A 17,197-nucleotide genomic window follows, 5' to 3' on the forward strand; every position below is an offset into this window, starting at 1 on the left:
ATGTGGAACAGTGATCAAGTTTGCCATGTAACAGTGACACAATCCGCCTTTTTCACGCCGTGACTGCGCATGCGCCCATCCTCTGGCAGCTGCATCACGAAATACATTGGAAGTGGCTGCCTACGCCATCTGCGTTACTACAGACATCATGATTATCACTGAGTGCGGAACATCTGAGACGATGCCGGCTACTTGTGTCGTGATGGCTGCAATTTTCTATGTATAAAGGGAAGCGGCCTCGGCTCTTTTACAGTTTCCAAGTGCTTCACGAGACAGTCTTCAACGCGAAGCATGGATCGAAGCTGTTCGCCTGCTGCCCTTAGGAGCCATCAAGCATGTCAAGACTGCGTACAAATCACTTTGTGAAAGGTACGGGCAAGATACTAAGGTTAAATATGTGCGCACTCTGCGCTCTCCATGATGAAATCTTTTACTGATGGACAGGAAAACCCACGATGTCACCGCAGCACCCAGACTCTGTCTCAATGGTTCTCGCATTTTCAAGCAACAAGGCCAAAGGGGCGAGTGCTCTGAGCCCGTGGGTTTGATGCCAGCCAAGGCAGCCCTATTTCGATGGAGGTGAAATACAAAAACGCTCGTGTGCTGTGCTACGGCCATGGCTGTGCGATGTGAATCCATGTATATAACTCCACGCCGTACATATTAACATGGAGCCCTCCACTACAGCGTCCCATACAGCCCGTGTGTTGGGATGTTTAAGTTCACATACCAATACCATTGCGCATGCTCATTGCAGGCAAATGTTTTTCAAGAAAAAAGCAAAGGTGCGTTGTGGTGGTAGCCTAGGTGTAAAGCACCTCCCACCCTCCCAGTTCTGCACCAAAAATGGGTTCAGGTTCAAATCCAGGTAGGGCGAAAAATGATTTGGGCATAATTCAATTCATTTTTGAAAGTTTTATAGTGCATACAGTCGTAAGGGCGGCCGGAAGGTTGGACAGACAAAAAACTAATGGACATAGTACAGGGCAAATCTGGCAGTTTCATGCATTCCTACATTAAAACCCTGTAAACTAAAATCGCACAGCACCAAGCACATACGAGGCTCACGTTCACATATCGCAACGACTGTAGAGCGATCAACCTTCATTCAATGCTAGGCTGCGGCACGATTATACGAAGCAAAACAGCACTAACCCCAATATATGGGGAAAATGCTAATAATGTTGAAAGTCAGTTATACATAAGCAAATTTGCAGAAGTAAGTGATCAGGCAATACTATGAAAATTCACTTACCCAGCCGCATAATGGCATTGAGGCTTGGTGATATCTGCAGTTGTTTTCTGCACTACAGCGTGCACGATGTAATAACCACTTTCACAGATGGCAGGCATATACAGTGGAAAACGCCAACCTCAGTAATAGGGGCTATTTCATTGAACATCATGTATTGCATGTAGCCCTCATTTCTGAAGCAATGACTGCAGGTACCAAACAATTTGCTGCTCGGTGGGCACAGCAGCCAGTCTCAGGCTTCATACTCAGCCATCATTAAGCCCTAGAAATCGACCAGGTACTAGGTGCTGACCAGGACACGCCATCGTCAACAGAACCAAGGAAAGAAAGGCAAATAAAACGCATTTCTCAACAATAACGGCGCACTCAGCTATTGGGAGAAGGTCTCTCTGTCCGGCGCAGTATTGTACAACAGGTGGTAGATTCCTTCGAGTTCGATCGCAATTGAGAATTTCGAAGGCCCTCGACTCAATAGCCAATAGACCTCTCCGTGGTGTAAACAATGTGATGTCAAAGGGATGTGGCCTGGTGTGCAGAATCATCAACTTTTGCTTCTGAAGCAGTTCTTCATGTGTCCAAAGTTCCCCCACCGCCTTTCTCCTCCAGATTAAAAGACAGCTAGGCATGCCTTGCAGCCTTTCTTCTCCCAATCAGAAAGCCCACTCAGTGCCTGCTGGATCACGCTGCCAGAAGTTGCATGTTTTGCCCACCAGACCAGAAGCACGTATGCTGACAATGTAGGACGGGAGAGGTCTACTGAAAATGCCTCTGTGACACAGTTAATAAAGGACCAATGCAAATGTCCAAGCAGCAAAAGCTGGGCAACCATTAGGAGATCTGAAAATGTCACCAGCTACACAGTCTATCTTTCTGATCAAAAATAGATCTTACATCCATCCTTGTCCACTTCTGTGGTGCACCTGCCTTCATAAAGGGGATCTTGTTCCAGTGCTTGTAACGCTCCTTTGTAGGCTTCAACATCTCTTTGGCATATTTTGCAAGGATTCTCAAGCAATCCGAGATCTCCATCAAACTCATGCCATTCTGAAAAAGACAATTACAAAATGAAATGCTTGAACAGCCATAAGATTTATCACGTTTGTCACTAATAAAGCAAGCTGCATGAAAAAGTCGCAAGGCACTAATAAGGATATCTGTGACAAAATTCCAAGAGACTACCAGACACCTTACAGGTGTTGTACATATAACTGCTCAACCACACGATTGACTGCAGCTTCCATGCAAAAGGCACTTTTTTCCAAACGCTGACCATTACAAATTGCTATCTTTTCCAGATGCTGCCATCAACTAAACAAGACAAATCTTATTATAATAATAATGTTCATTTCGCACTGGAGAAGCAATTTACTACAAAAGTCAGGCCTGCTAAAGCTTCAATGGACTTGTACGGCACCACCTAGCAGACAGCGATAAGTCGCGTGGGATGCTGTAACAGCCACAATTGAGTCCACAAAGCTATCTGGAAAACCAATGAACAAAAGAAAAAACTACACTGCAAATCCTAATACCGAACTTAACCACATGAATGTTTCGCTTAGAAGTGTTTTGTACCTGACAATACAAGTAGCAATCCCACATTTCACTACCAAGTACCAAAGTTTTAGCACTAACATTTTATAATTTAAATGTCTTTCAAATGATCAGCAGATCACCATGCCACTGTTTTATAACATATACTATTTCCGAAATTTGCGCCACTGACTGCACCGCTGACTAGCATCTCACTCCACGTGACTCTCTCAACGCAAACCCAGGTATTACTCAATTCTACTGTGCAGACAAAGCTATCAAAAGCTCACTGGCTTCTCTATCAGGCAGATCAGTAGTAACAACTTAAAAATATACAAGCAAAGGCATTTTTAAAGCACTGAAGCTTACTGTCACCTCCTTGTAGCATGTATCTCATTTTTAGTTTTCCATTATATTTAAGCTTTGCTCACTTAAAGTTTTCTATGCCTTGCCCCAAGCCATATGCAAAAAGTGGCCTCTTGGGAGGCACAGTAATAGTTTGCCCTCAGTTTCCTCCTTGAAGTGGCTGAAGGAATTATAAAAAAAGAGGCATCCTTTCCATCAAGGACAATAATTCCACCAGCTACTAATACACAACTATAAGCAATGGAGTAACCTCTTTTTCAATAGTAACACAAATTTAGGTAGTCATAAAACCAGTACGATAACTAGACTATGAAAGTGACTAAATAGTGACAACAACTCGCATAACACATGGACTTCAACATTCATTCTTCCCAGTTCCATCAAACCTTGCATAGGCTAAGTAGAAAAATATATGATCTACGTAATGGTGCAATTATAGCATACATACAGAACAAAACAGCCAAAATATGAACACCTAAATGGTCAACATAAACACTGTGCAAAAAAAATTTGATGCACAAGCAATGCAAGAGCTCAAGGTCATCAGAAATGGTCCTGTATGCAACCCTCACTCCTTCACTCAATCTATAAGTCAAGAACTATAGCCATTATTGTCATAACTGAAGAAATATTAACCATTGCTTTTACACAGCACAGTAATATTTTCTTTCAGGCCAAACTAAAAATCCTGCAGTATTTGCAGTGGGCTTAATACAAGTTTCAGAAAAGCATTCACAGTCACCTATTCCGACAACTCACTATCAAGATGTACTTTAATGACCAGTACGAAAGCAAACAAAAGAACGCAAGCTGAAGCATGTTGCACAAGACAAAAGTAGCATTTTTTGAACTCGAATAAACCACATCTACACGCCACAGTTTCACACACTTACTACAGAAACAGCTGCACTTGCGACACTGCAAAAGAATGTGAATTCTGTATGCATAGTGGCAAAGAAGAAGCCCAGCAAAAGCTATGGGGGAAGATAACATGCAACCACACAACCACGCCTTTTGCTGGGCACTTAGTGTGACCCTTTCTCCCTTCATAACCAGCTTTTATCTTCTCCAAGTGGGGGCACACACTCGCCCAAGTGATCACCTCTGCACACAGTGTGCGCCTCATGCAACCTTTTGTCGTCACTAGGTGGGATGCATGGTCGTAAGATGTTGCCGAATGCTTTGAAATGCCTCCCAGGCACTGCACATAGGCAGGAGACAAGAGCCCGCAAACAAGAGGCCGTTCAACACAGGGAACGTGCACTCTAGATGCGGCCTAAAAGCGCGCCCCTCGGAAACATACGGCATTCTGTACCCATGCATTTCATGGACAAAATCGATGTTTACGCCATGCTGCACAATGCACAAAACTAAGGGTTCACTTTCCTTATGACTAATAACCCCTATGGAGAGGCACATTCTCAGTGGCTTGATGCTTGTGCCTCATTCTATGCTGTGAACCAAGTGTGAAGCCTCACTAGTGTGGTCAGGTGACACCTGGACCCTAATGTGAATGGGGCAAAGATTTTAAGAAATGCACGATATTTACACCAGATATCACTCAATTTCGCAGTTTACAGAACAGATGTAAACATAATTCTAGAATGAGAAGTTGGAACCCTTCACATATGCAACTATTTTCATAGTTCATCGAGAAGTTACACCAGCAGCTATTTTTCTCCAAGACAGTGGTGAACGTGGCAAGCAGAGCTTTGAAGCACAATCCGAAGCAGGCAAAAAGTCAATTTGAATCATCTTCAATGTTTGATAGCAGAAGCCTAATGCTGGGAAATGAAAAAGACAAATTTATATATACTCTTCAGTATTTAGATACCTCTCGACTAGAAACTGAAGAGATTAAGTACCTCCTAGCACAGTTTGTAAAATAGGCAACTGACAAGGATAAACAAAAACTGCCAGGTAAAAAAAAAAAGAAAATAGGCTGCATGCAACAACACCATCCCATCTACTCTTTGTTTTATGTATGGTCTACGACAGATACTTGCCACCATTCAGTCTATCCAATTTAGCTGAATATTAGCCATTTGCAAAGTCACTTATGTTTTACAGCGTCGTGCTTTGTGATAATCAACAAATATACCTTCCTGGCACACACACTCTACCTGAGCACATTAATAAGCATTTGAATAGCTTCACCTGCCCTTGGTGCTCAGAACAGACGGATTAAAAACTGCACCGATACACTAAGGCAAGGGAGAAAACAGAAAGGTGAAATGTGCACTTGCAGGATCAAGACCAAGCGTGACCTCAAATGTGGAAGAGTGACATGATCCTTTGATGGCACATTACATGTTGTGTGTGGGAATGGCATTTTATCGTGCTGTACAATAAGGCACATTATGTGTCTAAGAACCCAAACTGATACATGAAAACCCAAGGCATTAACCAAAACACAGTAACTGGAGGTTGCGGCTCAAAATGAACTGAAAACACAAAAGCAAACAGCCCAGCCAAGCTTGGCAAAGGCACAGCATCTCAAACGAGATGGCGCAGAAGAGACAAGAACATCAGGCATGAGCATAAATCCTGAATGCACCAAAGGATGTGTGGCAGAAATAACAGCCTCGCAAACAAGGCAGCTATCATATTGTGTCCCTCTGGGATGTAGTCGTATGGGTCCCTTAAATTTGTTTGTTTTGTTTTTGTCTTTGCTTATGATTCACTGCATTCATTTTGGATAATGTTAGCTCCAGTTCTGCACCACCAAGACAAAAGAGCAAGAGGCACTTAAAACATATTAGTTCCCCAACAGCAGATGGAAAAGTGTGCATAAAGAAGCCGAGATTGGATACCAATGGTTGCTCCAGTCACCATTTCATCTTACATACTGCAGATGCATAGGCTAAGCCCTTTACATCTTACAGCTTGCACCATGCAATATTGGCAGCAGTTCCCGTCAGTTTTCTGAATTTCTTCCCTGCAAAACACTGGTGCAATTTATCTAAAAAACTCCTCACTCTAGAAACAAGTAGCCAGTTCCATGCAATGGTGAAGTTTGGTGCATCTCCACCACTGCTAAATGAAAAGAACCAAATTTTTGTTAGCGGGGCCACTTCACAAGGGTCTTGACACACCCCTTCTCAACAAAGGGAGTTTCAAGACCCGATAAAGCACACCCCGAACAAGTCAATATAAAGCAGTTCTTAGCCAACAATCCCCACTATCACCATGAACCAAGCCCACTTTGCAAGCTAAGCCGATCAGCTTCTGCAGAAGTACTTAACAGATGTTCCTTAAGATGCAAAACAAAGTACTGAACGCTTTCAGAGTTTATTGAACTGCGGAAAATATTACTCAAAACTAGCACTGACTGCATGCTATGTAGCTATCCTCACATTTTGACTGTGCACTAAGTAATGCAGCAAAAAAAACTTTCCATCCCGGGTTGCAAAACATAAACACCATGTTCATGTAGCATAAAAAGCTCCAATATGCTAAACTATATCTATATTTAAAAAAAAAACAGCTCCCTCAGTGCAATTCAGCTGAACATTCTAAAGAAACCTAACAAACCTTGAAGCGAAATGAAAGAGAGAACATGGCATCAACCATATTAACTACAGCTTATTCAAAGAAGCAATACATATACCTTTTATGGCCACCAAAAATGTCAAGCCACAATCTTCCCAGACAAACAAAACAGCCATTCATCATTTTGAACATGCCTAACAATATTATTAACAAACATGCAGCGTACTTTACAACGGCGTCATCATCAGTAACCCATGTGAATCATGGTTTCGTAAAACCAGTGGCATTTTTGTCTTTTTGTCCCTATTGTAGCACTTCTTAAACTGTGGTTTTTAATATCCTGCACTTAAGAATTGCTGAACACAGGTCAACCTCTACAAAGCCACATAAATGCAAGACATAAACCCTTGCAAAAAGAAAACACTTACACGCAGATTTGTGACTATGATTTCTGAAATATTCAGAAATTCAAACTTCTTGATGAAGTCACAGTTCATCTGTAACATGACGTAAACAGAATGGTCGACAGACTGCAGTGTCAGTGACTCCAAGGCAACGCTCTTTGCTGTCCTGAAATCAAAAGCAGAGTAGAAAGAAAAGACATTGTCAGACAACATTTTGAAGGATATGTATTCATAGATTTCAAAAATCATTTTTGAAACCCACACAATCCCAATCTAAATAGAACAAGAAAAAATCCCTTGTGCGATGTCAGTGCACGTTAAAGAACCCCAGGTGGTCAAAATTTCCGGAGCCCTCCACTACGGCGTCTCTCATAGCCTTAGTCGCTTTGGGACGTTAAACCCCATAAACCATAAACCATAACCAACCCTTGGCATCTGGTATACACAACACTATAATGTGTGTGACAGGCATGAACAGTGAAGGGAATAACTACAATCAGCATCCACCAGAGCACAACCATACGGCTACAAAGCTAAGCTCTAGAGTGTTTTTGGGTCTTCATAGCAATGAGAAATTCATCGCAGTACAAAGGAAACTTGCACATTTTGCCTCATGGCAGCACAGGGCATACAGATGTTAATCAGAGCTGTTACCTTCTTTAGAACCTACTGCACCCTCAGGGAGCGCCCTACACACTTTCGCCTCTGCACAATCAGTTTAACACATGCAAGTAGAGCAGTGATAACAGTACCAGGGCTCCTTACTCTGAAGGCTAAGGAATCTATGCAGAATAACGATACATATATGCTTTACAATGCATGCTAAAAATAATGTGGGCTAAAATAGAAAAGCATTCAACCTACAATGTTTTCAAGTTGTCGTACGTGCTCCAAATACACGACCATTGTTGAATTCGAAAAGCACCAATACCAAAGGCAATCAGTTACGTACAACTCTGTCCTCACGTTTGTGCCGAGCTCTGGTGACATTTTCAGCTATCGAAATGTTACCACCGAAAGTCCTCTGGTGTTAACAAAGCGCCTCTTGATTAATTCCAGCCGTTACAATGCAAATGTTATTGCACTTACGCGCCAAGTAGTACCAGACGTTCTTTCATCAATGCCGAAAAGTAGTCAATACGAAAAAGCCTCGATTTCCACATCCATTCATGAAACACATCAACGCGTAGCCACTACATACGATAAGATTTTCGTTACTTTCTTAAATCGGGTACACAGAGGCCTCGGCGTAATGACGCTGAATGTTACAAATAGCATTCGCGTTCTACCAGAGACCAGCGTCTACATCGCTGCGGCATACAGTGCTCAGGAGCTCTTTTCATAGGCTAGGAATACAGTTTACCATCAAAATTGCATAAATGCATAAAAGCACAGAAACAAAGTTCTGAAAAATGCGAAACCCAGATTACCCTACAATATTTTTTTTTTTTTCTACAAAGAGCCATCGCCCAGAAGTAAAACTAGTGCGAAAAACGACATGAAAAGACACTTTGCTACTGCAAACCGAACAAAAGCAGGCCAGTAAGCCCATCACACACTCACCTGACATCGCCCTTTATGCTGTACCAAAGCTTCAACGGATCACTCGGGGATATTTTGGGCTCCGACATAGCAACGAATGGTCAGTGCACCGCCACTATAATGCGCAACTATTAACTGAAAACGTAAGGTAGCCTGTCAAGAACTGCTTACTACGCCTTAAGCAGTTGCTCATGTACAACATCAAACAATTGGATCACCTAAAGGTGCTAAAAAATGTAGATCATTCGCATTAAAAGAGCACCGACTTTACCCATGTGCCACAGTTTATTTGTGCTAGCGCCCTCTGGATTTCGCGCCTTGGGAGCAGTCTTCGTGTTTTTGCCGGGTAAAATGACTGGTTCCAGTAGTGATCTGCGTTCTTTGAGGTAAATGCAAGTTGCTCTTTATTGTAGTGGCACTATACCGAAGATTAGAGGCAATTATAAATGCGTGTTCTTTGTTCTAAAGCGTTTTCGAAGTAAAAGAAATATCGACATTTTGGACGCCGTTGTGGCGTTGTCTTCCCAGGCGAGGGCGTGGTTGCCAGACCTACCAGACCTGTTTTTCTCGGTAGTGGCTGCCCCTGCCCGGGCCGTCTAAAAGCTCTTCCCTAAAACCGACACGCATTTTTCCCTAGACACCACGCTGGTTCTTAAAACCATTAAAACTTTGGAGCGGCAACACCATGTGTTTGCATTGTATTTATTAATGTGTGCTTGCAAGAGAACGCATTTACTGCGATTTGCTTCCGGCAACGAGATCGATACGCACAGGGAAAAAAAGAAAATTGCTCGGAAAAGAGCCGTTCTTTCTGTTTTTTTCCGCTTCCTCCTTCCTGCTCCCAGTCCCAGTACTTCGCGCTCATGGTGCGCAGTTAGTAACTAATAATATAAAGCAGGCTCAACTATGACATTCGCCACGTATCTAAGCACACCCGTGATCCCGTTTGTGGCAGTAATGTGTGTTAACAGAAGCAAAATATTACCGTGCATTGCAGCTGGTCATGCATGTCCTCATTTTTTATGACCGCGTCAAGATCGACCAGCTAGAACGCCAGTACCAATCGGGAATGTTCGGCTCCGTTTTTATTGCCTGCGAGAACAGGACGTTTGTTCGTGCGCGCGCGCACGTGGTAGTATGCAAATCGAAAGCAGCATGCTGCCTTCTGAACGTCTAAAATATATCTTGGCAATATTCAAGCCACTGTAAATATTGTGGCATGACGTTTTAGAGATGTCTCTCTCCGAGTCGTTTTGGCAAAAAAAAAAAAATGCTAACAGACATTTAGTCCACTTCTTAGACATCTTATAACGTCTTGACGGGGTGGTATAACTCAGAGCCGGTATCGCTCAATAAGCCTCTTCAAGTCTTAGGGAACAACAGGGGACAAAATTTGCGCCACTGCCCTCCCTCCGTGCACGCCTTTGACCCCGACTACATGAAAAAGTGAGCTAATATTATGGAATAAGCCTGCACTAGTCCATCTAATAACCATAATAAACAGCCATAATATAGATTGTGCAGCAAGGCGGACAATATGTACGCGATAGAGCTCAACTAAAAGACGATTAAGCAACTAAAATTAACTATAATCAACTTTATAATTTTTGGTTTTAAGGAAAAAATATATATTGCGAAATTGAATACAATTAATATCGAAGGTGAGCCCAGTTTTTAATTTTTTTCGATCGGCATTATGGTTGAAAAACTGAGAGTCAAGAATGCGCTTTTGAAACCTCATTCAGTTGCCTTTCCCGCGCTGCACATTTTTAAATAGCGTCGCTGCTTGTGGTATCGTTGCCGAAATCCCGTTAACTTATTCTACATGACGCAATACACACATTGCATCTCCAATTGCTGCATTAGGATGAAAGAGGCGCCATTTTCCAAATGTGCTCCGCGGGAAAGCCAACTTAACGAGCTTTCAAACGCGCATTTTTCACCTTCGATATTTCGAACCACAATGCTGATTCACAAAATTAAAAATACTGGGCTCGCTTTCTATGATGACGGCCTTCAATATCTCAGCATGATCTTGCGGCCTAAAATAAAATGAAAATTAAAAGTTGATTATTCAATGTTAGTTAATTAACCGTTTTCGGTTCAGCTCTGTCAAGTAGTACGTAATGCCCACCTTGCTGTAAAATTCGTGACCGCAGTCTATACTGACGTATCTATCACGGTTTTAAAAGCAAAAATCAATAAACGTTAAAAAATCAGCCTGATTGCCTACAGGAATTTCGTGAATATTTGGTCATTCTGTGTGCATTGCCCAACATCAGCCTTATTTCTTTACCTTGATAAATGTACGTAATGCCATCTATCAAAATATGTGCCCCGAAGACGTCTGCACATCAGTGTCTCCTAAAATGAGTAGGCTAGTGGATGTAGAGGATATTTGGTAAAGGAGTGCTTATGTGGTGTCATCGGCGGATTTGTGCAACGCATATTGCGGTGCCAATGAAGGGTGGAACGAACGCTTCGCACCGCTGCCACGGCAGCCCGCGGAGAGTTTGTCTAACTACTCTATAGTCTGGCTATGTGTGCTCACTCAAGCGCACTTCGGGGGATTTTCAAAAACGTTATCATTTCCTCATTGCGAGCGGCTAGTGCTGAGCACGTAAAACTTGCACAACCCGCATGACCAGGCATAGCCTTATCGTTTGTACTTTAGATGAAAATTTCCCAACTGCCATGGCGCTACCACCAGAAAATAGTCGGCGTGACGGAGGCCACAACGCGTCTGCACGTCATAAAGAACATTTTACAGCTGCCGGTCGGCGCCTTGAAAATGGGTTGCTGCAACATAAACATTAGCAGGCTCAAAAAAAAAAAAGTAGTCTCTATGTCCACAGATAAATGCTTACAAGACCTCAAGAGCAAACAACCTTACAGATGTTGTCAAAAGCTCTATTTGAAGCTTTTTTCAGATATTCAAAGATGTCCATAACATGTTTCGTGCTCAGTCGGATGGAAGCACACGTCTCATTCTTCGTTGAGTTCCACTGAAACCCTTCGATCCATGTGTCGTAATACATCATCCATGTAATGAAAGCGCAAAACAGCGGCTTTATTGCAAAATTTCGCAGCATAATTGTCATAGGGGTTCTATAAGAAAATAAGTTAACGCCGATCCTACGCAGTGTTGCATCGTGTTCCTTCGCTTCGGAAGCAGCGAGGGAGGAGGAGGTTGAATAAAGCCGCGGTAACTGCCTCACTTCGGCTGGATGCGTAAACTGCATCGGGAAGGAAGGGATGAAGTGAAAGAAACAGTGGAGGGGAAAAAAAACAAGTCATACACATCTGCAACGACCTAAAGGTGCGTGGATGGGGCCAACGCATTCTGTCTATAGTCAGATTGAAACAGCTACCGTCCCTTTCGTTTTCTAATTAATTAATTAATTAACGCTTCCTTATCAAACTACTCCCATCCTATATACGCTCCTTATCGTAACATAGCGGGAAATTTATACCGCACGTAACAGACCGCCGTGTGTACCGTGCAGGTCTTCTACTTTGGCGGACGGGGCACATTGCTATGAATAGAGCCCTCATCTCACGTCGAAGTAGCGTCGAGGAAAGTGGGGCGAAGTGAGAGCTAGGGCGGGAAATGTGGGAGGAAACGGCTGTGGACGGCGGAAACGCGTTGCGACCAGTGCTTTTGCGTGCCTCACCTTTGGACATATGGGTCGTTCTTTCCAGCCGTGCTCTCGGCATCCTGCTCCCTCAGGCTCGAGAATGGAGTTTTGTTGCGAAAGCAACACTACGCTATTCGCCGAGCCATTTCGCGGAGCTATGGAAAGGCCTAGCTGCGCATGCGCTAGGAGCGGGTGACGTCACACGGCGCACAGCTGGCGCGCCGGGGCCGCCGCCGGAGGCGCCGCCGCCGCCGCGCGCTCTCCATCGCCTCGCCGACAGTCTTCCTTTCTCTCTCCTTCTCTGATGCGCAGCGGCGATTGCGCATCGCCATCTGCGTGGTTTGTGGTGTATATAAAATTGGCAGTGGCTTAGCTTTGCTATGCCAGAATATACGTAGCGGGAGGCGAGGGCGAGGTCCACATCTCGGTGGACACCTGAACCAGAGGGAAGGCGCATAACTGCCCGCTTGGAACAGTGGACACCTCAGCCATGCTTTAAGCTAAGTCGCAGTAGTGGCAGGTGTGCGCTGCATGCGTCGGCATTGACAACGTTGTGCCAGAAACGCGGCGCTGAAGCCATAGGGCATCGGCGTTCATTGTGTTCATTGGCGTTGGCGTTGTCAACGTTTTACACTCCGATCATTTTAAGGAAAGGAAGGCGAGCGCGCGCGGCGAGGCACGCCAGCTGTGCGTAGTGACGTAACTTGCTCCTCGCGCATGCGCGGTATGGTCGTGCAAGACCACGCGAAACGGCGAGACTGTGGGCAATGTAGCTCAAGCAACAATATATGGCTACGCGCAGATGGTGCTTGCAATCCTCCAGGTTTAACCAGAGCTAAACTACAGCCAATATTTAACGCTGCACTCAGTCTGAGGACATTGGCACATCCGAGGTACAGTCGGAATCGCATGCATTTTCGCCGAGAGCTATTTCCTTTCCATATGCGCAAAGGTATGACCATTGCTCGGTGCTAGGCTGCACTAGAGTGCACACTATAGAGGCTACACTAGCAAAGCCAGCTGCAGCTTGCAAAAAACGGCCAGCCACAGGTGTTCATCGATGACACGGAAATCAACACACGGGGGCTTATGTTTCCAGACAACACTAAACGTCCCGAGGACGCCCTCAAATGGTCCAAACGTTCTCATCCCGAACAGGACGTTCTGTGTACCTTCTGAGTGCATCGATGGCTAAATCTCCTCGTGAGGACGTCCTCAGTTTATACTTTGCTGTACGACTCGAGGATGAAAATTCCCGTCGTATATCACAGGACAATTTATTGTGTAACTCTCCCTCTTCGCCAAAAGACTGATGAGGGTGTGTTTGGTGACGTTTGATGGTGGTGGGGACTAAAGATGCGGCCCGCTGACCGCCCACATAGCAATGAATATCCTTTCCTATACATCACCACTTGGGCTCGCCAACTCAACCCGGCAGTCCCCCTATTCCCACCCTCGCCGCAGCCCAATGGGAAGCCGCGCTTTCAGTTCGCGGACCTGGGTAACCACCGCGAACTAATAGACCGTATAGCGTACTACGACGTATGAAAGTCGACTCGTAGTAGACATGACTCAGAGATTCTGCAACGCAGCACGACTCAGCACTTTGCAAGTAACGTAATGTAAGGCGTACAAAGTTTTTATAAAGTATGCATAGTCATGACTCAGTCATTCTGCAACGTATCATGACTCAGCACTTTAATGCTTTCGGATTCTCACACGTCAGCAGTCTTAAATGTCTCTGCCGAATTTTTTTTATTGCAAAATAAAGGATGTGTATACCGGTGAAGTTTTTTTTAAATACGAATTAACATTCCTTGTTGCGGGCAACGCAGATAAGCAAGGAAAGGCGGGCTTGTTGCAGCGGTAGAGATACTTGAAAGAAAAATAATTAAATAGCCATCACACAGAGGAGCAATGTGGAAATCCATGCGCTCGGGCATGTGATAATGATTGCGCCCAGAAAGATGCTACTGCAATGAAATGTAACTGCGATAAAATGATTTTATGCTATGCCGATGCGCTGAAATTGTTCTTCTTACAAAAAAACAAAAAAATGCCAAATGGGACCGATTGGGGCGTTTGGGGGGCAGTCCACTGGGGGCCGACGAGGGCCCGCGTTGCAGAAGCCACACTGGTCCCACCGGGACCCACACGGGCTACCCACATTGGACTAACAGGGGGCCTCGCTTCATAGCCCACTTTGTGCTACATGGGTTGGTTCAGACACCGCCGGTGGCGAGTGTGTCTTCATTTCTTCGGTTTGTCTACAATCCAAAAACTCAATTCCTCAATCGCGTAAGCACTACTCCTCGATTGCACTTTGCTCTATAGGGATACAATGGCTACTACGTTCATGTATATGTTCTCAGTTCTTTGTTCATAAAAGAGTAATTGCTACAGTCATCCATGTGCTCTCTCTAGTGAAATATTCTCGCAAGGTAGCCCTTTGGCTTTATTTGACTAAAGTAAACAAACAATTCTGGCCTTTTTAGGGAGTTACAATCCAAAACCTGAAACGCCAATATAGTATGTGCGCGAGTATATGTACACTTGTGTCATTTATGCCACCAGAGAAAGTGTGCTCAGGACGGTCGGCCACACGACCAAAGATCTAAAAAATTTCATGTTAGCTTAAAACAACAATTCAGAGACGTTTATTTGTCTTTCCGTTACAAGGGCGGATAGTTAACAAAAGGCGGTCTTGCTTCCTTTGTGTCAACACCCGATTCTCTTGTATTCACGCGCTGCGCCAACGCGCGTCCTCCTCATCCTCTCCTCATGCGGGCGGCTCGAGTTGCTCTGACTCGAAGCTCGGGTTGCTCTAACTCGCCATCTTGCGAAGGTTCTCCGTCGGAAGGGAAGAGCTGGCGTTCATGTTCGGCCATCCTGTCCCACCGACCGTCCCGGTCGGAACTGTCTTCGCGTTCTGATTCTTCAGAACTTGTCTCGTTGAATTCCCGGTCCCAAAGATTCAACTTTAGTGCCATACTGATGTATGCTCTTCGTCTTTGTCACGCCTAAGTCACGTTCTCAATGCGGTAGCTGTCGTTGGGAAGCCTTTCTCGCACGATGTACGGTCCTCTGTATTTATCTTTAAGTCGCCATGGCTCCCCGCTTGCTGCCGGTTCTCACTCTAGTAGCACATCCCCGGGATTGTACTACGTCGGCGCTTCCACCCGCTTCCTGCTGTACCGCTCCTGTTGCTTGCGTTGGTCTTCTCGGATATTCTCCGCCGCTGCGGCTCGCCTGGTTTCGAATTTATGGTCAAATTCTCCGGCGAGGGTGTCTTCCATGGTGCCGCCTTTGATGCCCCGCCGTGACCTGAAGTTGAAGAACAGTCCAAACGGTGTAGTTTTAGTGGCTTTGTGAAGCGTATTGTTTATGCCCCCCATCACCTGACGCAACGCAGAATCCCATTCTTTACCGTTTGCATCTTCCGTCAAGCTTGCCACTGCCGGGGTTATGCAATTATATCTTTCGACTTGCCCGTTAGCTCGCGTTGTGGCAGTAGCGTTTTTGACGTGGTTGTCTTCTTTGGAGAGGCCCTTTTTTTTTTCTAGCCTTTCCTTCAAAGCTTGAACCTTTGGATCAATCAGCTGGGCAACGGTGAGCACGTCTTCTGCCACTATGCATGTTCCGAGGACGTGAAGGCCAGACGCAATATCTGTCTCTTCTGCAGGGTCGTGTGCAGAGCAGCTTAGTGCATCAGCATGAGCCATCGCCGCCCCCTTACGATATTCCATGTCGAAGGTGAACTCTTGCAGCCGCAGCCATCTGCCAATACGAGGAAGGAGATTCCTTTTGCTCCTCGTTGCCCGTACTGCGTTGCAGTCAGTGGCCACTTTGAAATTCATCCCGATTACACTCGAAACTTTTCTAACGCCCAAACAACCGCAAGCGCTTCTAGTTCGTAAGAGTGGTATCTCTCTTCGTAGTAACTTGTTCGCCGGCTTGCGTAGACGACAGGATGAAGCTGCCTATCTGCTTGTTCTTGCAGAAGTATTGCTCCTAGGCCGTCTTTGCTGGCATCCGTGTGCACCTCTGCTCTCGCGTCGAACGCGAAATGCGTCAAAACTGGCCTTTCAGTCAACCTGACCTTCAGTTCAGTGAATGCGGCATCGTTCTCTGCGGTCCATTTCAAAACTGCGTCCTTGCTGCGTCCTTGCTTGATGTCAGTCGCGTTAGAGGTTTAGCAATGCTGGCGAACCCTTTTACAAATCTTCGAAAATAGCTTGCCAGGCCCAAAAACTGACGCACCTGGTGTACATTCGTGGGTTCCGGAAAGTCAGCGACGCTCTGGATCTTTAAACTTCCGGGTCGCACTCCTCTGCCAGAAATGTCGCAGCCAAGGTAATCGACTTTCTCGAAGAAGAAACGGCACTTGCTTAGTCGCAGCGTCGATCCCGCTGTACGGATGACATCCAAAAGCATCCGCAGGTGGTCAAGCCCCTCTTCCACGGTCGTTGTAGACAGTGTTGTGACTCTACTCTACCCCAGTGGCGCCCGACACGACGGACGGAGACTTTGAGTCTAGACGACTCCTTTCTTCCAGTGCGGCGTCTGCCACCCCGTTTTCCTCTGGCCGCACCCAACGCCACGGCAATGAACCTTGCACCCAAGAATGCACCACCACCAGGAAGAGAGCACTCCTCGCCTGCCGCCACGCACCGTGACGACGGGGCTGTCAATCTTCCGCGCTACTACCTTTGCGGACGGCGCGGGTGGCGCCTCTGCCCGTATTCGCCTTCGGGCGTACCCTTCAACCACGACCTGGGACCCCTGGCCGGCTTCCTGAAGGGTCATCAACTGCGCGTGCAATTGTGGGAGAGGAGGTGACCCGAGGAAAGGACACTTTCGGGAGGTTTTCCCCAAGTGACTCTGCCGAGGAAGACGCTGGAGAGGGGAGCTCCGAGAGGGGAGCTCCGTTAAATTTGCCCTCGCGCGACCCGCTCGTTCTCTTTGATGGT

General features: G+C 45.5%; 1 protein-coding gene across 2 annotated transcripts in view; it reads right to left on the reverse strand.

Annotated features, from left to right (window-relative positions):
- The window catches only part of LOC149350492 (uncharacterized), a 42,074-nt gene that overhangs the window by 22,489 nt on the left and 2,388 nt on the right, over positions 1–17,197 (reverse strand). The window contains exons 1-3 of one of the 2 annotated variants that reach the window (XM_089579521.1): positions 8,611–9,114; positions 7,072–7,213; positions 2,147–2,299 (exon numbers count right to left, since the gene is read on the reverse strand). In XM_089579521.1, the coding sequence (XP_089435647.1) occupies positions 2,147–2,299; positions 7,072–7,213; positions 8,611–8,678 (363 nt within the window). In that variant the 5' untranslated portion in view covers positions 8,679–9,114. Of the gene's footprint in view, positions 1–2,146; positions 2,300–7,071; positions 7,214–8,610; positions 9,115–17,197 lie in introns of those variants that run through there. The other variant, XM_089579522.1, reaches the window with a different exon arrangement.

This window comes from Amblyomma mixtum, chromosome 3, assembly GCF_055824585.1.
Source record: "Amblyomma mixtum isolate Tamu chromosome 3, ASM5582458v1, whole genome shotgun sequence".
Taxonomy (NCBI): Eukaryota; Metazoa; Arthropoda; class Arachnida; order Ixodida; family Ixodidae; genus Amblyomma; species Amblyomma mixtum.